This window comes from Centropristis striata, chromosome 8 (genome assembly GCF_030273125.1).
Source record: "Centropristis striata isolate RG_2023a ecotype Rhode Island chromosome 8, C.striata_1.0, whole genome shotgun sequence".
NCBI lineage: Eukaryota > Metazoa > Chordata > Actinopteri > Perciformes > Serranidae > Centropristis > Centropristis striata.
Window position 1 is genome coordinate 992,394 of NC_081524.1, and position 24,461 is coordinate 1,016,854.

The 24,461-nt window shown below is 38.0% G+C and overlaps 1 protein-coding gene across 1 annotated transcript in view; it reads right to left on the minus strand.

Annotated features, from left to right (window-relative positions):
* Positions 1-417: 417 nt before the first annotated feature.
* The window catches only part of nek11 (NIMA-related kinase 11), a 44,497-nt gene continuing 20,453 nt past the window's right edge, over positions 418-24,461 (minus strand). The window contains exons 9-17 of the mRNA XM_059340135.1: positions 23,238-23,302; positions 21,431-21,550; positions 20,921-20,981; positions 20,737-20,818; positions 17,214-17,314; positions 11,689-11,749; positions 7,504-7,609; positions 3,130-3,370; positions 418-515 (exon numbers count right to left, since the gene is read on the minus strand). Coding sequence (XP_059196118.1) covers positions 3,160-3,370; positions 7,504-7,609; positions 11,689-11,749; positions 17,214-17,314; positions 20,737-20,818; positions 20,921-20,981; positions 21,431-21,550; positions 23,238-23,302 — 807 coding nt within the window. The 3' untranslated portion in view covers positions 418-515; positions 3,130-3,159. The remainder of the gene's footprint in view (positions 516-3,129; positions 3,371-7,503; positions 7,610-11,688; positions 11,750-17,213; positions 17,315-20,736; positions 20,819-20,920; positions 20,982-21,430; positions 21,551-23,237; positions 23,303-24,461) is intronic.

Genomic DNA, 24,461 nt, shown 5'->3' on the forward strand with positions numbered 1-24,461 from the left:
GAGACCAGGAGACGAACCAGACGACAAGGAGGCAAGATGAAGAAACACAAGCTGAAACAGCAGAAGGAAGGCCGGATCCAGAAGGATCCTGAAGAATCCTGAAGGATCCAGAGATCCACCAGAGGAGAAGGGACATAAATGAACAGACGAGACACAAAATGACCAAAAATAGACACAAAATTAACAAAAAGTGACATAAAATGGACCAAAATGACACAAAATTAACAAAAAAGACACAAAATTACCAGAAATAGACACAAAATTACCAAAGAGTGACATAAAATGAACAGAAGAGAAACAAAATTAACAAAAAAGACACAAAATTACCAAAGAGTGACATAAAATGAACAGAAGAGAAACAAAATTAACAAAAAAGACACAAAATTAGGTTAGGAGTTAGGAGGACGACGTGACTACAGGAAGTGACATAGTTCAGTAAAAACCTGATGCAGGAAGTTAAGAGATGTCAGAATCACGTGCTGACCTTTGGCCTCACACGGGGCACCAACACTGATCTGATGGGAGACAGTTAACGGTTTTATTGGTCTTTTATGTATTTTTTAGGGTAATTTACTGTTTTTTTTTAAAAATAATTTTGTATATTTCTTGGTAGTTGGTATGTATGTTTTCGGCATTTTTATTTTTCATGTAATTTTATTTTTACATGTTTTTAACGTATTTTTTAACATTATTTTGGGGTCTTTTATATGTTTTTTAGGTCATTTTATGTATTTTCTGGCATATTTTTTAGGTATTTTTACATGTGTTTTAGCATATTTTTTACATATTTTTTGCCATTTATTTATTTTCTGTATTTTTTTTTACATATTTTTACATATGTTTTTGGCATGTTTAATGTATTTTTTTGGAACTTTTACTTTTTTTGCCATATTTTTTAAAAATATATTTTTTAGGTAATTTTGTTTTTGCCATGTTTAACATATTTTTTTTATCTTTTACTTTAAAAAAAATAAATTTATTTTACATATTTGGGGGAGTTTGTATTATTTTGGGGGTTTTCCATCTTTTTTTGGTCTCTTCATGTCTTTTTTCCATCTCCTGGTGAAAGTCCTGGTTTGTTTGTTTGTGCTTCCTAACTGACTCCTTGTGCTTCATACTCAGGAATCACAGCGGCCTTTAGAGGGCGCCACTGACTCCAGACGTGAAGGATGGAGATCAGATGGATTCTGTCTTAGTGATCTGAAGGTCTGAGTCATGTTGTTGCAGCAGCTCGGTGTGTTGGAGCTGCAGCCGGATATTTTCTGCTCAGTCTTTAAACGGAGCGAGATAACGCTGAGTCAGCAGAAGACGTCAGTGTCTCTGTCAGCTGGAGTCTGAAGGATCTGAAGCTTCAGATGAAACGGAGAAGCTGATTGGCCCTGAGCGACGGCACAGAGTCTGCTGCTGTCGGCTGACATCAGCAGCAAGCAGGAAAACTTTAACTGATTTATCAAAGAAACAAAGTGGAACCTCTCACGACGACAGCAGAATAAAACTGGAATGAACTGAACGATGAAGTCCCAGAGGAGATTCACGTCTGCTTTTATTGACTCGCTACTTTTGAAACAGAAAATAACACGTGAATACTTTAGTTTAGTTACAGGAAACTGAAACATCACTCAGAGCTGAAACTACCATCTCCAGACTCACGCCTCCCTTTCACGTCTCCGTCTGGAGCTAGTGGCGCCCACTAGTGGCCGCAGTGATTCTAAAGAGACACAAAAATACGGAAAAAAAGACAAAATATAAACAAAAAGTGACATAAAATTACAGAAAAAGACACAAAATTACCCAAAAAGTTATAAAAATTAACAAAAGATGACATAACGTTACCTTTATATTGGGACTTCTTCTCCTCCTCTTTTCTTCTCTTTCGATACTGAGCACCAGAGAGCTTTGAGCCGTTTCATCTTGAAGATTTATCAAAACATAACGTGTCACTGGACCTGACCTCTGTGACAGGATCTGACCGTCTACAGGGGGGCAAGGCAATGACCACACATCACGTGACTCAGCACCACAAGTGACAAAATGTCATTGTTTATCTGTTTCTTTATTTTGTTAATATTTATTATTTTCAAGACAGAACACGAAGCGAGGGCGACAATGGGCATCAATATATATATATATATATATATATATATATATATTATTTTGCTGCTGACCTACTTTCTTCTTCTTCTACTACAACTTTCTGCTCAGTCCTGCGGAGCGACTGTCTGATATCAGACGCTTCGATCCATCTGAAGGAACCTGACCACAGCGTAGAAACACTCAGAGTCCTGCAGTCAAAAGTATGATAGGAGCTTTAAAATACAGCTCAAGGAAAGAAAACGTTCAGAACAAGATGTGTTATATTGTTGCATTTTAATTATGATGCATTCATTCATTCAGGAAGACAGAGTGACATCACAAATGCCAAATATCAACATTTAACACAAGTTTTGGTCACCATTTATCATGGAAACTTACAACGTGACTACAGGAAGTGACATAGTTCAGTAAAAAAAAATGATGCAGGAAGTTAAAAGATGTTTGAATCACATGCTGACCTTTGGCCTCACACGGGGCACCAACACTGATCAGCTGATCGGGAGACAGTTTTATTGGTCTTTTATGTATTTTTTAGGGTAATTTACTGTTTTTTTTAGGTAGTTTTACATATGTTTTTGGCATTTGTACCATATTTTTAATGTAATTTTTACCATATTTTTTACGTATTTTTAACACAATGTTTTGGGGTCTTTCACATGTTTTGTTTGGTCATTTTATGTATTTTTTGGCATATTTTTTAGGTATTTTTACATATGTTTTACCATTTTTAATGGGTTTCTTTTCGGAAACTTACGTAACCGAGCTGAAGTTCAAACTCTGATGACAATGTCTTTTACAGTTTCTTTCTAGGATAAACTGTATTTTTGAAGCTTTTTAAAAGAAAACACCTCTTGTGATGATTCAGAGAGTTCAGAGGTTAATCACGCCCAGATGAGGATTTATTCCTTATAATATTATTTATAAATGTATAACCTAGACTGGCTAAAAGTTGTTAAAGGTTAAACGTTGTGTATATTTGTACATAAAATCATGATAACTGGTATTATTGTATCTCTGCCTGATGTCTCAGTTCACCTGGTACCAAACGTCCCTGTGTCTCTGCTGTCAGACAGGAGCCTGTCTGTCCTCCTGCAGCTGTCTCACTCTCTGCAGCTCCTCCTCGTAGAACAGCAGCTGGTCCACCTGGAAGCCCTCCTCAGGTTTGTCCTCCCAGTTCTTCAGCGTCTCCGCGGCGTCGCCGTCACGCCGCCGCACCTCCTTCAGCTCCTCATACAGCTGCTGGAAGACGTCCGGGCCCAGACGGCTGCAGACGGACCTGCAGGGACACGATCCCATTAAACCACGTAGAAGTCTAAACCACAATCACACAGTTTGTCTGTCGGAGCCACAGACTGTATATAAATAATGGACGTAGTCACGGTGACGCCTCGTTGGTTTGTGGCCCGTTTGAGGCATTTAGTTCAGCGCAACGCTCGTCGCCATCTTGTTTCCGAGGAGCAGACAGGCGGCAACCTCCGGGTCTGAGCAGGGAGGCAAACCAGGAAGATCCTTCAGCTGCATTCTACAGAGACTCCAGCAGGGGGCGCTGAAGGCTGCAGAAGCATTTGAGTCCATTCATTTCAATACAAAATGAGAAAACTTGTCACTTGATTTATTAGCTCAGAAATGTTTTTCAGGACAACACTATGGTCTCAATCACTAGTAAAACATCTTCAAGACAATCTGATGTTAATAGTTCTAATAATGGCCCCATTTAGAAAAAAATAGAAGATAAAGAATCATATGATTTGGGGCGGGGCTACCTTTGATTGACAGGTCACTAACAAGGCAATTTATTTGGTATTTTTTACGTATTTTTATGTATTTTTTTGGTATTTTTACATGTTTTTTGGGGGGCGGTTTTACGTATTATTTTGGGTTGTTTAACATCTTTTTCTGGTCAACTTTTTTTCACGTCTCCTGGTGAAAGTCCTGGTTTGTTTGACTAATCTACCTTTGATTGACAGGTCACTAACAGGAGAGAAGCAGAACAATGCGTCTCCACGGCAACGTGGCAATAAAGTTATATATAACGTTATATATAACGTTATATTGATATAAAAAGGAAGTGAGAATCAAGTGAGAAGTTTTCTCATTTTGCATTGAAATTAATGTTTTGCATTGAAATGAATGGACCCAAATGCTTCTGCAGCCGTCAGCGCCCCCTGCTGGAGTCTCTGTAGGATGCAGCTGGAGGAACCTCCTGGTTGTTTCTCCCTGCTCAGACCCGGAGGTCGCCTCCTGGCAGCGACACGCTCAGCTTTAATCACATAAAAGTCTGTAACAGAATGACACAGTTTGTGTGTCGGAGCGTGAGGCGAGCTGGTTCACCCTGCTGCCTCCTTTATCTGACTCTCTGCTCATTTTCTGCTTCTTTCAGCACAGAATAAAAGCTGATATTTCTCTAAAGTCTAAACCACGTTCAGCATCAGAGTCATGTCTGCTGCAGGAGGAACAAAGGCTGCAACAGTCCTCGCTTCATGTCTCAGAAAGTATTCTTCATATTCTACACATAAATTAATGAATGGGATTTGAAGGAATTTTCCAAGTTCAGCAAAAAAAGACAAAAAATGCATGAGAAAGGGATTTAGAGCTTGGTATTGTTTCTGTTTGTTTGTTCCAGACAGTGAATCCTTTACAGGACGATCAGACGCTTTAATGTGCCAGAAAAACCTTCAGTCTGACACAAAGCGTTCCCTGGCAGCGTTCTGGGGGAGAGAAAACAGTTTACAGAGTAGGAGTCAGACTGCTCCTCTGGTTTCAGACCCCCAGCTCTGTTCACATGATGTTTAGTAAAAAACATCAAAAACAGGATTCTGTGTTTTATATAAAGTGTGACAGGTTGTTTCAGACGCTCAGCAGGTTTCAGCTGAAGATCCACAGCAGGCAGGAGAGAGAGTGTGTGTGTGATTCTGAAACTGCTGAAAAGATATTTGATATATTTGACTCTCTCTCCTCCTCCTCCTGCTCCTCCTGCTCCTGGGGGAGGTGCAGTGAGTGACAGGTTGTGTGTGTCAGGTGGTTCCAGGTGTGTGAGTCTGTCAGCTGTTTGTGTCTCTGGTCAGCTGATGGTTTTGTCTTCTTGTCTTCTCGTCCTCTGGAGGTTTAATGTAGAAACTGTTTGTGTTTGAGTCTCCAGGTGGATTCAGACTTTTACACATGCAGAGTCAACAGGTCGAGTTTTCATCCACAACGCGTCTCTTCATCTGCTACCAACTTCACCACTTCACCCTTTCACACGCGTGTTTGAGGCCAACGATGCTGGTTTCTGATTGGTTGATGAAGTTGCTGTTCATCCAGGTTTTAATGTCGATGAGGCGGTTAATGAGTGATGGTTCAGTGGAGACGTAGAGTTTGGTATCGTCGGCGTACCGATGAAATTGTCGTCTGTGGCGGCTTGTGATGGGACTGAGGGATAAACAGGAGGGGACCGAGCACGGAGCCCTGGGGGACGCCATGAGTAACTGGGGTGGTGTGGGATTTCAGTTGTTGATGGAGATTAATTGGGATTTTTTTTTTTTTTATTTGGTGTGATTTTACGTCTATTTTTTTTAAATGTGATTTAGTGTCTTTTTTTTAATAATTTGTATCTTTTTTGGTTATTTTACATATTTTTTGGCATTTTATTTTATGTATGTTTTGGCATTTTTAACATTACAGTACGTTTTTTTTTGGGGGGGGGGGGGGGTTATGTATTATTTTGGGTTGTTTAATGTCTTTTTTAAAAATTCATTCACATTCAATTCAGTCATTTTACGGCTATAATTATTTTTTTAACGTAATTTAGGGTAATTTAGTGTCTTGTTTTATAATTTGTATCTTTTTTGTTATTTTTTTTCATTTTTAACATTTATTTGGTATATTTTACGTGTTTTTTTTTTGGGGGGGGGGGGGGGGGGTTATGTATTATTTTGGGTTGTTTAACATCTTTTTTTAAAGTTTTTGTGTCATTTTACGCCGATAATTTTTTTTAACGTAATTTAATTTTGTGGTCATTGTACATAGTTTTTTTTTGTATTTTGTTTTTTTTGGCATTTTTACTTATGTCTTTGTCATTTTTAACATTTTTTTTTTTTCTCTTATGTCCAGACTTTCGTCTTCTCAATGTGACGTTCCTGTTAGTTTCATGAATGATATGAAGGTTTCAGTCATCAGTCTGTTGGTTTCTTCACGCATCACCTGCAGCAGAGTGTGTGTGTGTGTGTGTGTGTGTGTGTGTGTGTGACTCTCATTACTCTGAGTGTTTGTCGTCGTGTTCGCAGCTCAGATGATATTAAAAGATCTTTGTGTTTCATTATAGTTTCTGCTCTCTGTGTGTTTGTAATCTGGACAAACAAAGTGAGTGTTTGGTGTCTCGGTGCTGCAGGCGCCAACATCCGCCGTGATAATTGGATTATTTTAAATTAAACTCTCAGAGAGACTTTATGTCTGCTGGAGCGTCTTTCTCACTGTGTTATTATGTTCATATTATATTTACTGCACTGTGGAAAACACAACAAGTTACTGAATTATTTTACAGAGAATTCCTTGTTTTGTTTTTTCTACATTAAGTGGAAATGAAAAACTGTAAAATACAGTACAAATCTGGAGGTGAAATAATTATATATATATATATATATTTGAAATTTGTAAATCAAAATGATAATAATAATAATAATAATAATTATTATTATTATTATTATTATTATTATTATTATCATTATTATTATTATTATTATTATTATTATTATTCTTAAGCATTATTCAATTGTTTTAATGGATGTTGTATGTTAAATTACAGTGAATTCTATGTAGAAAATAATAAAAAAAAAACCATATTGCTGTGTGTGTAAAATTAAGGAAAACTTTATGTTTTCTGACAGTAAAATTTTAATTTAATTACATTTTAAATTTATTTTAAATAAATTGAATGGAAAAAAAAGTTGCCAAACAAGAAAAAGACAAATTATTTTACATATATATATTGAAATACAGATATTTACTGTAAATTATCTGTATTTTTAAATAAATTATCTGTATTTTTTTAATAAATTATCTGTATTTTTTTTAATAAATTATCTGTATTTTTAAATAAATTATCTGTATTTTTAAATAAATTATCTGTATTTTTAAATAAATTCTCTGTAAGGTAACTAACAGTTGTTATTTGACGTAATTGTGACTTTTAATCCAACATTAATATTTCAGACAAACTTTGTTGATCTCATCTATCATGTTGTCGCTAAATATAATATATAAAAATATAATAATCCACAACCGAGCCGAGGGAAAGAAACTATTCAGCAGAATAAAAACTACATGTCTGGGAGATGAAGGACAGAGTTTGCTGACTCGGCAGAATGAGGATCAGAGACCTGCTGCTGACTCGGCAGGAACCCGACAGCACCAGATGAGAGTCGTGTCACTCACTCTCTCAGCAGCTGGATCCTGGTCTGCAGCAGGCTGCTGTTGATCACCGGGGGCCCCTGGGGGCCCCGCGGGGCCTCGGGGGCCTCGGGCTGCTCCGGCTCTCCTGCTGCACAAACACAAACAACAACACAAACAACAAAACAAATCAACAAACAGTCAACGTTTTATCTGAAATCCTGTTTGTTCTGTTCATACAACACACACACACACACACACACACACACACACAAACACACACACACACACACACACACACACACACACACAGATGTGAGTGTGTTGTTCTGAGCTGGAACGTGAACCGGCCTGACAAGAATCTGTGTTCAGTGAGTCTCAACTGGTTGGAAACCTTAAGGAGTTCAGAGTCTTAACGAGTTCTGAATTTTAAGGAGCTCATAGTCTTAACAACATCGAAAACTTAGCGAGTTCATTCTTAACGAGTTCAAAGTCTTAACGAGTTCATTCTTAACGAGTTCAAAGTCTTAACGAGTTCAAAGTCTTAACGAGTTCATTCTTAACGAGTTCAGAGTCTTAAGGAGCTCATAGTCTTAACAACATCGAAATCTTAGCGAGTTCAAAGTCTTAATGAGTTCTGAATCTTAGCGAGTTCAGAGTCTTAACGAGTTCAGAGTCTTAACGAGGTCAGACTCTTAATGAGTTCAGTGTCTTAGCGAACTCAGTCTAAGCGAGTTCAGAATCTTATCGAGCTCTGAATCTTAAGGAGTTCATAGTCTTAACGAGTTGATTCTTAACGAGTTCATAGTCATAATGAGTTGATTCTTAACGAGTTCAGAGTCATAACTAGTTCTGAATCTTAACGAGTTCTGAGTCTTGACTGTCATTAAACTGAACTGATCTCACTTCACCTGCGTTCAACGCTTCCACTTTCTGATTTTAAACAGGTCGGAGACACAAAGACAGATTTAATATGTTGGTGGAACTAGAAAGAATCTGTTGGTACCAACAGTCTTCAGCCTCCGGTCCTCTCTATCTCTAACAGACTGAGACGACTTCTCACCTCATTTATTATCTCAGGAAACATTCTGGTCTCAGTCTCTAGTTTAGAGTCTTCTAAAGACGATCTGATGTAAATAATAAATATTATCCCATCAGAAGAAAACAGGTGATGGAACAGGTGAGGTTTGATTGACAGGTGGCTGTCATCAGCATAGAAGCAGAACAATGCGTATCCACGGCAACGAGGACAACTAAACACAACTCCGAGCCTTTCACCGTGTTTTCACTTCATCAGTTCATTTCAACATTTAGAAACATCTTGTTTAGTGTTCGGCCGGACTGGAAGGAGTCACTGGTCACTGTCTTCAGGAAAAGATGTTAAAATTAACCCAAAAAGGACAAAATTACAAGAAAATTACAAGAAAATTACTAAAAAATTACAAAAAAAGACAAAAAAGGACAAAAAGACACAAAATGACAAAAAAGACATTAAAGGACCAAAAAGACTAAAACACATTAACTGACTCACTAACAGTCACATCAGTCTGGAAGAGTTCTCCCTCTGACAACAACAAAAACAACAACAACAACAACAACAACAACCCCCTCCTCTGAAGACCAGAACCAGGAAACACACACTAATTCATGTCTGCATTAAATCTGCATGTAACCATAGCAACCAGCTGAAGCATGCAGAGATATGTACATCCAGAGAGAAGACATGAATAAATACACATGGAGTGTGTGTGTGTGTGTGTGTGTGTGTGTGTGTGTGTGTGTGTGTGTGTGTGTGAGCCAGAACAAAGTGAATTGATTTAAATGTCAGAGGAGTAAAAACATTTCCGTGTGTCTGTTTGATTTTCATCTAAATGAAACTTTAGTAGAATAAATAATGAGTTTGTCAGAGAGAATCACCTGCAGTCATTCATTCATTCATTAATCTGTCTGCTGCTTTATAGATTCATGTTGCAGCGAGGACAGTTTGTTCTGTTTTTCTGTTGATAAATTCAGTAAAATGTCTTTTCTACAGAACTCTCTCCTCCTATAAACTTAAATAATGTTCACCATGTTGCTATCAGCCTCGCCTCCATCACCAAATCATTACTTTTTCATTTTGACTCAAATTTGAAAAACACAAAAATAAACGTAATGATTTCAGCTTCAGACTCCACGAGGCCAGTTTGTGTTTGATGATGTTAGAAAAAGTAAAACTGGAGAAAAAGTCAAATATATGTACTATAAATGTAGAACTAAATGTTCTTCTCATTTGATTTGAAGCCAACATTTACAATTATTCACTGAAAGTTAAAAAAAAACAACATCATTTTATAGATCACATTTAGTGATTGTTGTGTTTTTCCACAAACAGACAAAATTTAACGGTGAAATAAATAAATAATGGGAAAATAAACTTAAACGCGAAAACAAAATTGCAGGGGAAAAAAACAACACAAAACAAAAAGAAACAATAAATCTGGGAACAAGGGAAAATCATATCGTATTAAAATATAGAACTAGATGTTATTAATTCATTAAATCATTTTCAAAACCAGACTTTGTGTTTAAAGGGTTTCCACAAACAAACAATAAACTTTAACAGAAAAACCTTAAAATGGAAAAAACCTCAAACCTTTAACAAAAATATATAACTAGATGTTATTAACTGTATTAGATTTCATGTTATTTAAGTGTTCTAAGTGTTGATCCAGTGAGTCAAAGTGATAAATAACGATCGGTGAACATTATTTAACTTTTTTTACCGACAGGAAGAGGAGGAGCCAGAAACTAAACAGACTAAAACTTAATAACTGTCATTAAACTACGACTAGTTCATATTATTATAATATATCCTGGTGTTTGTCTTTGTGTTATATTTGTATTTTAATGTATTTGTTGCCAGCACTTTTCCCTTATATGCATATAGTATTTTGAATTTAAATGAATAAAACTCATAATGAATGTTTAAAACGTACTTAACGTAACATCCTCGTCACAAGATAAAAATATACAGAGAACAAATGTTCCTGTTGGACTTCATGATGCTGTGTAGTTTTTTTTTACATTGGTACAGTTTCCAGACGTATAAAGCTGAGAGAGTGAAGCAGCAGAGAGTCGCTGCTTCACGTCGTCTGACAGCAGAGAACCAGAGTTCATCTGGAGACCAGCGGAGCGAGACCACTGGTCCAGACCTGAACCAGCCAACAGGAACCCAGGGAGGGAGGGGTGTGTGTGTGTGTGTGTGTGTGTGTGTGTGTGTGTGTGTGTGTGTGTGTGACTCCATCAGGGGGGGCGCTGACAGCTGCAGAAGCTTTTTGGTCCATTCATTTCAATACAGAATGAGAAAACTTGTCACTTGATTTATTATCTCAGAAATGTTTTTTAGGACAACACTATGGTCTCAATCAGTAGTAAACAATCTGATGTTAATAGTGTAAATAATGGCCCCATTTAGAAGAAAATAGGAGAGAGAGAGAGCGAGAAAAAGCAAGAGCGAGAAAAAGCAGGAGCAAGAGGAAGCTAGAGCGAGGGAGAGAGAGAAAAAGCGAGACTGTGGGAGAAAGTGAGAGAGCGAGAGAGAGAGCAAGGGAGAGAGAGAAAACGAGAGCACGAGAGAGAGAGAGAGAGAGAGAAAAAGCAACAGCGAGAGCACGAGAGAGAATGAGAGAGAGAGCGAGAGTGCAGGAGAGAGTGAGAGAGAGGGAGAGAAAATACACAGAATTTCCAAAAAGACACAAAATTACAAAAAAGACACAAAATGACAGAAAAAACGAAATTACTTCAAAAAGAAACAAAATGACCAAAAATAAAGACGCAGAATTTCCAAAAAAGACACAAAATTATTTAAAAAAGACACAAAATGACCAAAAAACGAATTAAAGGGACCTTCCACACACAACACGGTAAAGTGCCATTCATATAAAACTCACATTAAACTTTCATATCAAGGTGGGGGCCACAAAATATCGTCACGAGGGCCACAATAGGCCCACGGGCCGCCAGTTTGAGACGCATGGTCGATGCATTAAACATGCTAACATGCTAACATGCTAACTCCTAGTAATGAAGAAGGACTTACCGACACAGAGCTCAAAGCATTCTGGGAACATTAACCACCATGTTTGTTTTGTGATTTTATCAATAAAATCAGTTTGTTAAAATCAGTGTGTGTATGTACTTTGTGTGTGTGTGTGTGTGTGTGTGTGTGTGTGTGTGTGTGTGTGTGCTCACCGCTCAGCTCCTCGTCCAGAACTTTCTGCATGTGCTTCATCATGGCCTCCAGGTCGTTGATCTGAGGACGACAGGAAACTGATTATTCTCTGTAATAACTTTATAACATAACTCGTTTCATCCCTCAGATAAAGAGTGTAGGTCAGAAACTCTAAAGGTTCTTTTAATGGTCAGAACTTATTTTAAAACTGAGGAAAACCCTGTAAAAAACAAAAAAACAAGTAAGAGTGTAATTTTTTACAGTGTGGAGCATCAGAAGGATCTGAACCTTCACTTCTGTCAGCGGTGAAACGCTCAGATTCACGTTTGATGCACATCAATAATACATTTAAATTCATTCTCCAGTAATAACTGAGTGACAGAGAGTCTCTGCATCACCAGCAGTAAATATTATTTCTCATTATTATGTGGGAGTATGAAGCCTCTCGTCTCTCCGTCAGTGTTTCCTTCGGATCTCCAGACGCCGATAACTGTTTCTGTCATCACTCTCACACATTTATGGCTTTCATTCTGCTGATATGAGCTCAGAGTGAGTTACAGCTGAGTCAGGAGGCAGAAACAGGTTCAGAGGTTCAGATGTGACTCCAGAACCAGCAGCTCCGAGGCGGATCGATCTTCTGTTTCTCCTGTTGATGATTCCTCAGTTCACACTGACACTAGTTATAGTATTTTATATTTGGTTCCTAATGAAGCCTCACCAGCTTCATTTTACTGCTCCTCCTCTTCCTGTACAGCACAAAGCACTCCTGTGTTTGTGGCCCTCGTGACGATATTTTGTGGCCCCCACCTTGATATGAAAATTTAATTTGAGTTTTATATGAATGGCACTTTACCATGTTGTGTGCGGTTGTTTGTGTCTTTCTTAAATAATTGTGTCTTTTTTGGGGTTTTTTTTTAACATATTTTTTGGGGTAGTTTTATGTCTTTATTGGTGATTTCACATCTCTTTTTACGTCTTTTTTGTTTTTTTTTCAGGTCTTTTCTTATGTCTTTTTGTTTGGTAACAAACAACACATAGTTTGGATGTGGGGTTTTTTGTATTTCTGGGGGGTAGTTCTATGTCTTTTTTGGTGATTTCATGTCTCTTTTTACATTTTTTTTTGGGGGGAATTTCATGGGGGTGTTTTACGTCTCTTTTGGTATTTTTTTTTTTACATACATTTTTTTTTTTTAAGAATTTCTGTAGAGTGGTATTTATGGCCTCAAAGTCAGTTTCCAAATTTATTTTTTGACCATTCTTTCTCTCCCTCTGCACTCTAGTGATGATGTCATCACTCTAGCCTCTCCATAGGGTTACATTGGGGGGATTTTTTGACGTGTTTTTGCCGAATAATTTGAAAACTGTTTGGTGAAACCCTTAGAAAAGTCACAGCACACTTGTCATGGCCGAGCCGGCCCATTTGATACCGTTTTAGTGTTTGTGACTAAAACTCTGGGAGGAGTAGTCGACTGAAAAAAAAACAAGGAAGAAACGGAAGAATAAATAGGAAGAAGCCCGGTGGAGAGAAGATAGTGGCTCTAACAAACACTCAATGAACTCACTTGCTGTTTGGACAAAGACCTTGTTTGTGTATCTTGATAATTGAATCTGAATGTTGATATGTTGACATTAAATCCCACACATGGCTTTCTTTCTAAGAACTCTTGTCGTCCGGAATTTGACGTAGATTTTCCTCAACAACTTCATGTCAGAACAACAACTGTTGCCATCAGCGATACAGTTTGTATGAACAGACGTCAGATTACACAGAAACAGGCTCACTGCAGTAACTTTTGGCTTGACAGTAAGAAAATTAAAAAAATGAAGTCAGTCCATGTTTTGCTTGCATGTTATTTGTAATGTTATCTCTCACAGTGATTTATAGTTTTAAGGAAATAAAGATGTTTTCATGTTGAGATGTTTGAAATGAGTCGTATTCATCGTCTCTTCCTGAGTTTACACCACCGCCGTGAAACTTGCATCATGTTCTGAGCTTCATAATTTATATCACACACAGGAAGTCTTTTCTTCTTCATCTAACAAAGTGTTGAAGTGGATCTCTGGACGTCTGTTTGATCTCTGACAGGAAAGAAACATTTCCTCTGAACTAAAGTCAAGAGAAATGGAAATACATTGTGGTTCACTTTTATAGATTAATATATTTTATTGAAACACATTAATGCATCAATAATTATAATAAAATCATTTTTATTACCCTGAAGTTAATTTTACGTCTTTTTTTTGTGATTTTTCATCTTTTTTTTTGGTCATTTGGTGTCTTTTTTCATTTTATGTCTTTTTTTTGTCTTTTTAGGTCATTATGCTTCTTTTTTTTGTCTTTTTGTGTCTATTTTTGGTCCTTTTACGTATTTTTGTTCATTTACATCTTTTTTTTATTCTGGTAATTTAATGTTTTTTTGGTCATTTTACATCTTTTTTTGTCATTTTGTGTCTTTTTTGGTCCTTTGACGTCTTTTTTGTTCATTTTATGTATTTTTTTGGTCATTTTGTGTCCTTTTGAGGTCCTTTTATGTCTTTTTTGTGAGCTGATAACAACCTGCTGCACCGAGCAGCAGGTGGAACACATCTACTGCTGTGATTGTAAAGATTATCATTATTATTGTGTTTTTAATTGTTCTGTATCAAGATATTTGCTGCCAATTCTTCTGAACAAAAGGTGTTGGACTAAAAGTAAATTTAAAAGAAACTCAACTGTGATTTTGTTTGTAGAATGAGCCTGAAACTGAAGCTTTTCTCAGCTGTCACTTTATATTATCATCTAATATTATGATATCACATTCCTCCTGCAGATATGAAGCGTCCAGATTACAGAGCTCTCATTTTACAAAACACCTCTAATAGTATTAATATTATCAGACATCTGAAGTGTTTCTGCAGCATCAGATCTCATGAAAGACTCATTCTTTAATCACATGTTTAAACTGTAACAGCTGGGAGGACTTTGTGGAATATTAATGTGTTTATACTTGAGTTTAATTCAGCTGGAGATAATGTAAAGAGTGTTTGGGTTCAGGCTGTCAGAGAGAGAAATAATTTTCTGCACTATAAGCACCATATTTCCTGCTCTGCCTCGGCTCCACTAATTATCCAGTTTCGCTCCATTTCTTCTCTTCTTCTCTGCTCTTTCCTCCTGTCATCACTATCAGCAGTGACAAATAGGTTTAATCTCTCAGCTGAACCTGGAACAGAGAAACCTTCAGCTGCTGGACCCCGAGCTGCTCACACTGCTGCTATTTACTGCAGGATGGTGTGTGTGTGTGTGTGTGTGTGTGTGTGTGTGTGTGTGTGTTTATCACCACAGATGCTTGGCTGAATGTGGACCAAAAGGATCTTCTGTGCTGCAAAAATTCATCTTGATAAACTGAAAAAGTGTCATTTTTCTCTCACAGATTTAAACTGTAAAACTCAGATCTGGTTCTGGTTCTGAGGCTGCTGAGATCATATTTATCCTGCAGCTCGTTCTCTTTAATCTGCATAAAATAACTTTACACCTTCAGATTACTAATATAGACACCAGAATCTGATCTCCAGTCCTTCATGTTTCTGTCTGGAGTTAGTGGCGCCCTCTAGTGGCCGTAGTCATTGTGAACGGCAGCAAGGCGGAGTATAAAGAACAAAAGTCAAAAAAGATGGAATTACACCCCAAAAAGTCTATAATGACCAAAAATGCACGTAAAATTACCCCCCAAAAAAACCCCACAAAATTACCATAAAAATATATAAAATTAACCAAAAAAGACTAAAAATGACAAGAAAATGACAAAACACTGTGTTATATGACCAAAAAAAGACACAAAATGACCAACAAAGACTGAAAATGCAAAAAAAAAGCATAAAATAACCAAAAAAGACACAAAAGTACCCAAATAAAAGATGTAAAATGAACCAAAAAGACGGAAAATGACCAAAAAAAGAGACATACTACCCAATTTTATGTCTTTTTTTTTTTGTCATTTCATGTATTTTTTGGTGATTTTGCCTTTTTGGTGATTTTGTGCCCTTTATTGTTCATTTTGTGTCTTTTTTTTTGGTCAATTTTACGTCTTTTTTGGTCATTTTGTGTCTTTTTTGGGTCATGAAAGGTAAATATGAGTTGTATTTTGCTTCCTGTACAAACAGCCTGTGTTGTTGATTTTGTTTGACTGGTAAAAATGTGTTTCGGGTCTTGAGAAGGGGGCGTGGCCCGCTGCGGTGATGCTGGACCAATAACAGAGAAAAGGGAAGTAAAACATGGAGAGGAGGAGGAAGAGGAGGAGGAAGAGGAGGAGGAAGAGGAGGAGGAAGAGGAGGAGGACGGTCGTAATGAATGTTTGTAGCTCGGCCTGGAGTCTGAACGCTCAGAGGTGACGTGATGTCGGACTGAAAACGGAGGGAAACCAGTTGGAAAACCTGCGTTTATAGAGAAAGAGGTTTGACTGGTTTGACTGGTGTTCCTGCTCTCTGCTGGTGTGTATCCAGTGTGTGGTGGATCAGTGAGCAGCTGTGGCTCTAATCCCTCCTCACCACTCCGTATTACATTTATTCTTTATGTTTTGACTCACTTTACTTCTCACGTCTGAATTTTATCTGCTGAGACGCAGATTTAAGAACAAACCGCCACCGTTTTAATTAAGTTCATTTTTTTTACAGTCAGCTGGGAAAAACATGCAGAAAAGCACTTTTTAATTGTATTTTTTCTGGTTTATTTACTTGAAACAGCAAATAATCTGCTAATAACAGACAGCAGGTCAGGACGGCCCGTCCTCTGAGTGTGTGTGTGTGTGTGTGTGTGCGTGTGTGTGTGTGTGTGTGTGTGTGTGTGTGCGTGCGTGTGTGTGTGTGTGTGTGTGTGTCTAATTAGAGGCGTTACGGGGCTCGGTGCAGTGTGTGAGTATTATATTATGATAATTTGAGCCCAAACACAAACTGAGTCGTGGTCACATGACCTCTGCTCACCGCGTGATCCGAGCTAATCCATGCTAATGCTAATCCACACACACACACACACACACACACACACTGGCCTCATTAGGGTGATATACATAATAATATTTGGCCTCATTAACACGGATCGTCTGCTCTGCTCATATTACAGATTTTTTTTTATAATTTTCGATGAAAACATGATGTAATTATAGATTTAATCAATTAGTGGATGAATAAATTACAGAGACTTTATGATCATTATTCATGTTTCCATCTGCAGCATTTATAATCATTCATTCTTCTTCTATGTTCATCCTGCTTTTAGTCAAAACGTTCCCAGATCCAAACCTGAGTCTTAAAAAGTTAGTGTTAGTAGTTTTGTGTCTTTTTGTCATTTTTTTGTTGTCATTTTTACATCTAAAATCATGGAAACATTCTTGATAATAACCACAATCATTATCAATAAAACCATGTTAAATGTCTAGATATAAGCTCTTAAATTAAACTCTTATCAGCTATTTTCGTTGTTATCATTACATTTGTCCAAACAAATGAACCTTTTATTATTATATTGAGCTCAGTGACTGTGAGTGTTAAACAGTTTGATGTTGAGACTCACCTGAGGATCCGACAGGTAAAGTGTCTCTTCGTCCTCTGAACATGAATCAAATCCGTCCTGGTTGTAATAAACATCTGCAGCCTGAGGATCCTCTGGGATGTCTGCACACACACACACACACACACACACACACACACACACACACACACTCACATATTAACCAGGTTATCTTCGGGGGCCACTGAGGCTCCATTTAAAACTTTTTAGTGTCTCGTATCCATAAAAACCCAGAAGAGAAATAAAGAACAATGTGAATCTGTATTTGGGGCGTCCCAGCGGAGCGTCTCCAGCTGAGACTTTAGCACATTTACCGTCTCAGTTAATAATCAGGCCTGTTAGAGCTCAGATCACTGGCTCACAAACTGCGGTTCAGGGACCTCCAGGAGGCTCCAGGGACCTCCAGGAGGCTCTCAAGGTTCCCAATAAAACATTTTAGTTTGTGTCTCCAGAGACGAGAGAGACATCGGGGAGAAACAAAGAAAACAAAAGATAAAATATAGTTTTGTGTTCTCCTGGGAACTTCTCCAGGCTGTGGAGTAAACTTCTTTAACATCCACCGACAGCTTCAGTTTCTCTCACACTGAACTTTTAAAGAGGGAATGATGGATAGGTTCAGCATTAAAAAACAGTTTAAAGAGGAAATAAATGATGTAAATGGTGAAAGTGAAGTAGTCAGGAGGACGATGTGACGACTGGAAGTGACATAGTTCAGTAAAAACCTGATGCAGGAAGTTAAGAGATTTGAATCAAATGCTGACCTTTGGCCTCACATGGGGCACCAACACTGATCTGATGGGGCTTTTTTGGGGTTCATTTTATGTCTTTTTAGTTGATTTTGAGTCCTTTTTTTTTGCCCATTTACCATATTTTTTTGTCATTTTACATCTTTTTTGGCATATTTTACGTATTTTTACATATGTTTTTGGCATTTTTAACATGTTCTTTTTGGAATTTTTAAAAATATATATTTTTACAGTTTTTTATGGATTTTTTACGGATTTTTTACGGATTGTTTTTTATTTTTTTTTGGTCATTTCACATATTTTTTACATCTCCCGTTGAAAGTCCTGGATTTGTTTTTGACATATTTTAGGTATTTTTAAGGTATATATAGGTATGTTTCTGGCATGTTAATGTGTTCTTTTTGAATATTTTAAACAAATGTTTTACAGATTTTTCATGTCTTTTTTTTTTTTACATGTCCTGCCAAAAGTCCTGGTGTGAGGACACGAACGCTCCTCCACCTCCTGTAGGAACAGGTGGACAGATTCACCTCTTCCTGTCAGAAAGAAACATGTCGGTGAAGCTGAACTTCAGTTTGTTTCAGAAGCGACACGTGTCCTCGCTGCTCTGAACTCAACTCTGTGTTTCCTCCATAACTTGAGCTTGTTGTGATCAGACTGTGGTGATGTGTGAGTGAAAGCTGCTGACAGCAGAGTTACACTTCATATATTCCATCATACAGATTGAATAAAGTGTGATTATTAATAACGTCAGCGCTCTGTGTTCCCTGAGCAGCCACAAAGTCAGAACTAATGAAATTTACAGCTGATCCGAAGCAGAAAAGGTCTCCGGAGATTTCTGAGTTCGAGCAACTTAATCAGCTGTTTATCTGTGAAATCCTGCCGAAGCCGTCAGGTATTATAAAAAAAAGTCCATAAGCCGTAAATCTCATTAAAGCGACTGTCAGCGCTGACGGACAGACAGAGAACTTTCTAATCTGACGCAGGAAGAAGATTATTACTTCTGTTATTCTGTCCACAATATCAGTGAGCTTTGAATAACAGAAACAATGTTTTAAACATCCGTCCAGCAGCTGCAGGACTTCAGTCAGAGAGAAGCTGAAGACAGGATGATTTAACCAGCAGAGAGGAAGATAAAAGCACTAAAGGAGTTTTACTGGTTGTTGAACACTACAGAAATGTATTTTGCTGCCTCTGTATGACCTTATTTGTTATTTTTAATGGCTCTCAAAAGAGATGCAATGAAGCAGATTATTTTATTTCATTAAGGGGGCACAAGAGAACCAGGACCAGGACTAAGTCCTAGTCCCACGCACCCGCATGAACCACTACCAGTTCCTACCAGAGCAGGGGCGTCCCTCTCTACCTTTAAAAACCTCCTGAAGACCTTCAGAGAGGACCTTCTCTCCTAGACCACACCAGCTCCAGACCTTCATTGTTTCACTTTTCTGTAAGTTACTTTGGATAAAAGCGCCGAAATTACTAAATGCAAAGTTTCTTCTAGCTATTGAATAAAAGTTGAAAAGTTATGATTAATTATTATGTATCAGAGGCAGCTGTGGCTCTGTTGGTAGAGCGGTTGCCCACCAGTATGAATGTGTGTGCGAATGAGCGCAGTCTGTAGTGTAAAGTGCTTTGGATAAAAGCTGTATAAGTGTAGTCCATTTACCATTTACCATAATTATTGATGCATTAATTTGTTCATCACTTTAATTTGACTGTTTTTAATTACTTGGAGTACTGCCAGATGGTTTAATTGATACAAAATGCATCATTCATTATTATTTAAATTTTGTTTTGTTTTATATTCTAAATCTGTAAAGTAACTAAAGCCATCACATTAATGTAGTGCACCAACATTAAGAATTATAAATTAAAGCTGCAAGCAGCGATGGACAGGCCGCGCAGAGTGGAGCCGTCGGGGAAGCCGGCCATGCCGGATCCACTGGTCGTTGACCTGATACAAGTCTCTACGACGAACGGTTCATTAGTTAGGAAAAGGGGGCGTGGCTAATCAAAAAAGGCGTGACTTTATGATATATTCTTATGTAGAACTGGTCAGTGATGAACCATCATCATTGCATGACGAGTTTGAGGCAGATGGACAATGCAGATGGACAATGTATGGTCAAGTTAAACAGTCTACTGTTTTATGAAAAAAATGTCATATTTTGCCGCCATGCCACGCCCCCATAGTGTGACAGTCTGCAAAGCTTTTATTAACTTTTGATGTCAAAGGCCTTGTGATGGCACTGAACAAGGCCGAAGTTGATCGGATTAAATCTGTAGGAGGAGTTTGTTAAAATATGTGGCGTGGAAATGGCAAAAAACGTCTTAAATGCCATTTTTGATCCAAGATGGCCGACTTCCTGTTCGTTTTTGGGTATGGCTTCTTGAGACTTTTTGGTGCGTCTTCCCATGATACATGTATGGACCAAATTTTGTGTCCCTACAACTAACCTGTTTTAGGGGCTCAATTCTAGGGGGCGCTAGTAGGTCATTTAGCCACGCCCATTTCTGAAACCAATGTATCACGTACATTTTTGGCGTGATTGAATTTTGCCCCAAGTTTGATGAGTTTTTGGAATATGATTAACCCTCAAAAATGCGATTCATTTGCCGTTATAATAATAAACGGATTAATTTCAACAGCGTCCTCCAACGTTAGAGCTGAGGCTGAAAAAGTACGTTAAATAGAAGTTAGAGCCCGGGACATAATGATAGTAAAGCAGCTGGAATTTGTACTAAAGTGATGTGGAGATAAATCCAGATTTTCTCACCATGCAGCTCCTCTGACGCCTCGCCGTCCTGCTGCTTCTGGATTGGCTGAGGCTGACAGGCTCCGCCCTCTCTGCTCTCCTGCTGTTTGGAGGAGAAAAAAAGAGCCTCCTGAGTGTTTCTAAAGGGACACTTGGTGGTCCATGAAGAGAACTTCTTCTTCTCTCCGTTCAGAACCAGACTGACCTCCTGTCTCCTCCTCACGTCTCTCCTGTGGAGCTCCTCGTATTTCTCCTCCACCACTTTCCTGCAGAGACAAAAACCAGGACGAGACTTTAAAGAATCCACGTGTGGTCGTATCATCCTAAAGAGTCCTGCAGAGTCCTGAAGAGTCCTGCAGAGTCCCAAAGAGTCCTGCAGGGTACTAAAGAGTCCTAAAATAAAACTAAGTAGTCCTGAAATGTCCTGAATAGTTCTAAAGAGTCTTAAATATTCTTGCAGAGTCCTGCAGAGTGCAAAAGAGTCCTGCGGGGTCCTAAAGAGTCTTAAAGAGTCCTGCGGGGTCCCCACCATCTGCCACCGAGTCTGTTAGATTTTTTTTAACCGTTATTTTCTTTGTAGGCGGGTGGAAAAATACAGAAATTTACATTAACGCAAAAAGAGTTAATTCTGTGGTGTCTGAGGAGAGTGTGTGTGTGTGTGTGTGTGTGTGTGTGTGTGTGTGTGTGTGTGTGTGTGTGTGTGTGTGTGTGTTACCTGAGTCTCTTTGCCTTCTCGTCAGCAGCTTCCAGTTTGCGGAGCCTCATTCTCTCTCGTGGCGTCATCTTGTCGACCTCTGACCTCTCCATCAGCGTCTGCAGGTGAACCTTCGTCTGCCTGCACACACACACACACACACACACGCACGCACACACACACACACACACACACGCACACGCACACACGTACAATACAGGTGCAGCTCAATAAATCAGAATATGATGAAAAGTCCATTTCCTGTTCAAGTCAACCAAGTATTGAGTCACATAGATGTTCATACTTTCAGAGGAAACATTTACATATTAAACAGACTTTTTTAATTGGTCTTTTGTAACATTCAAATTTGTTGAGACAGTGAATTTTAGGTCTTCATTAAATGTAAGCGACAATCATTATAATTAGAAGAAATTAAATAAATGAAGACATGAATTGTTTCGTTCTGTGTGTGATGGATCTATAGAATGTGTTATTTCACCTTTATGAGTTGAATTACTGACATAAATAAACTTTTCTATCATATTATATATTATTGAGATGCACCTGTATGTGTAGCAAACATTACATTACAAGATTCATGATACTTGGAAAAGTGTTAATTATATATATTCTAATTTAAAAAATAATATTCATCAGAGAAATTCAAAATGTTTTTTTTCTGATTTGTGAACTGTTATTCTGCACACAGACATGGTTGAGATGTTACAACTTGTAGTCATGATTATATATATTTATATATATTTATCTATATTTTATATATTGCAGTAAAAAACAGAGGAAAATGTGAAAAGAGCAAAAAAAAAAAGGCCTTGAAACAGCTCGTTGGGGCTCAGAGGGTTAAAAAAGATTAAAAAAACATGATACTAAAACTACTGTGTGTGTGTGTGTGTGTGTGTGTGTGTGTGTGTGTGTCAGCTCACTGTCTATTCATCCATCTTCACCAATACACACACACACGAACACACATCTCAGCTCTCTAATTATAGCAGCTACTCACTGCTCGGTGTGTGTGTGTGTGTGTGTGTGTGTGTGTGTGTGTGTGTGTGTGTGAAGGCAAAGAAGCGTAACAAAGAGGGGGAAGAAAGGAGGCAGAAAGATGGAGATAAAAAATGAAGAAAACAGAGGAGAGTAGAAAAAGAGAGTTAAAGGGGTGAGGAGGAACAGATACAGAGGAGGAGGAGGAGGAGGAAAATGAGAGGGAGGAGGAACAGTGAAGAGGAGGGTGGGAGTGTAATTAGGGGATGAGGAAGAGCTCTGAGAGGAGAGGAGGGAGGAGGAAGAACAGGGAATAAAAAGGAGAAAAACAGAGTGAGAAGAAGATGAAGAGATGGAGAAGAGGAGGACAAACTCAGGGGAGGAGGAGGAGGAGGAGGAGAAGAAGAAGAAGAAGAAGAAGAAGGAGGAGGAGGAGGAGGAGGAGGAGGAGATTTAGGAAAATAAATAAACAAACAGTTTGATCATTCTTTGAGAAAAACATTCATAAAAAACTATTTATTAAATAGAAATATATTTAAAACGAGAGATTCTTTAGGAGGAGGAAGAGGAGGAGGAGAGATAGAGAGAGAGGAGGATAACAAGGAGGGGGAGGCAGAAGAGGAGAAAGAGCAGGAGGAGGAGAACAAGGAGGGGAAGGAGCAGGAGGAGGAGGAGGAAAAGAAGCAAGAGGAGGACGACGACGACGAGGAGGAGGAGAGAGAGGAGTAGGAGGAGGACAAGGAGGAGGAGGAGGACAAGGAGGAGGAGGATTAAAGAGAGAGAAGAGGAGGAGAAGAAGCAGGAGGAGGAGGAGAAACAGGAGGAGTCTCACATGTTCTTGGCGAGGAGTTGAGCCTCCTTCTCTCCTCCTGACGAGGTGAAGCGCTCCTTCATCTCCTGTAGCAGGAGACGAGAGATACATCACTTCCTGTCTGAAGAAATCTGGTTACAGTTTATTAAAAGAGATTATTATTTATATATAAAACTCTGATTTGATGTTTATAAATTTACCAAGTTAATCTCCAAAGAGAATTTCAGACAGAAGAATAAAAGAATAAATAACTAATTAAGTAATCTTAAATAAATTCATTGCAATATTTTAGGGTTCCTTTTTCTGCAGTAAGTGTAAATGTGATACAAGTGTTTGTTTGTTTATTTGTGTCTTTATTTGTTATTTATTTTCTGTCCTCTGTGATAAAATATAAGCTATATATTTTATGTTTTGGAGCAGCAGCTGCTGAGACATCCCATAATAATAACAACAACCACAATAATAACAATAATAACAATAATAATAATATCAATAACAATAATGCTGCTGCTGCTGTGCAGAAATGAATCCATCAGCATAATGAGAATTCAGTGGAAACCATGGCAACGCCGTCCGTAAATGTGTGATCTCGCTCCAGGTTCCCCTCACACACACACACACACACACACACACACACACTCACACACACACACACACACACACACACACACACACACATAATCTGATATCTGATCTGTTTCTGTGTGAGAGTGAATGATGAGAGTTTTATACTGTGGTGTGATGTAACAGTGTGTGTCTCTGTGTGTGTGTGTGTGTGTGTGTGTGTGTGTGTGTGTGTGTGTGTGTGTGTGTGTGTGTGTGTGTGTGTGTTAGTGTATCTTTGTGTGTGTGTGTGTGTGTGTGTGTGTGTATGTGTGTGTGTTAAATACATCAGCAGGTTCAGGTTGAGTGTTTTTTTTTCTTTTTTATAAAGAAGATAGTTAGAAAACGTCAGAAGTCATTTAAAAAAAGTTGAATTTCTCTGATAAATTATTTTTTAAATGTGAATTAAACAGAATTTATCTATAAACAAGTGTCCACATGTGTCACGAACGTTGTAAAAAATAAACAAACAGACAATATGACCATAAATAAAGATGTGACATCACCAAAAAACAAAAAAAAATCCAAAAAAGATTGACCAAAAATGACCATAAAATACATAAAATGACCAAAAATATTTTAAATGACCAAAAAAAGATATAAAATGAGCATTAAAGACGTAAAATGGACAAAAACCCCAGA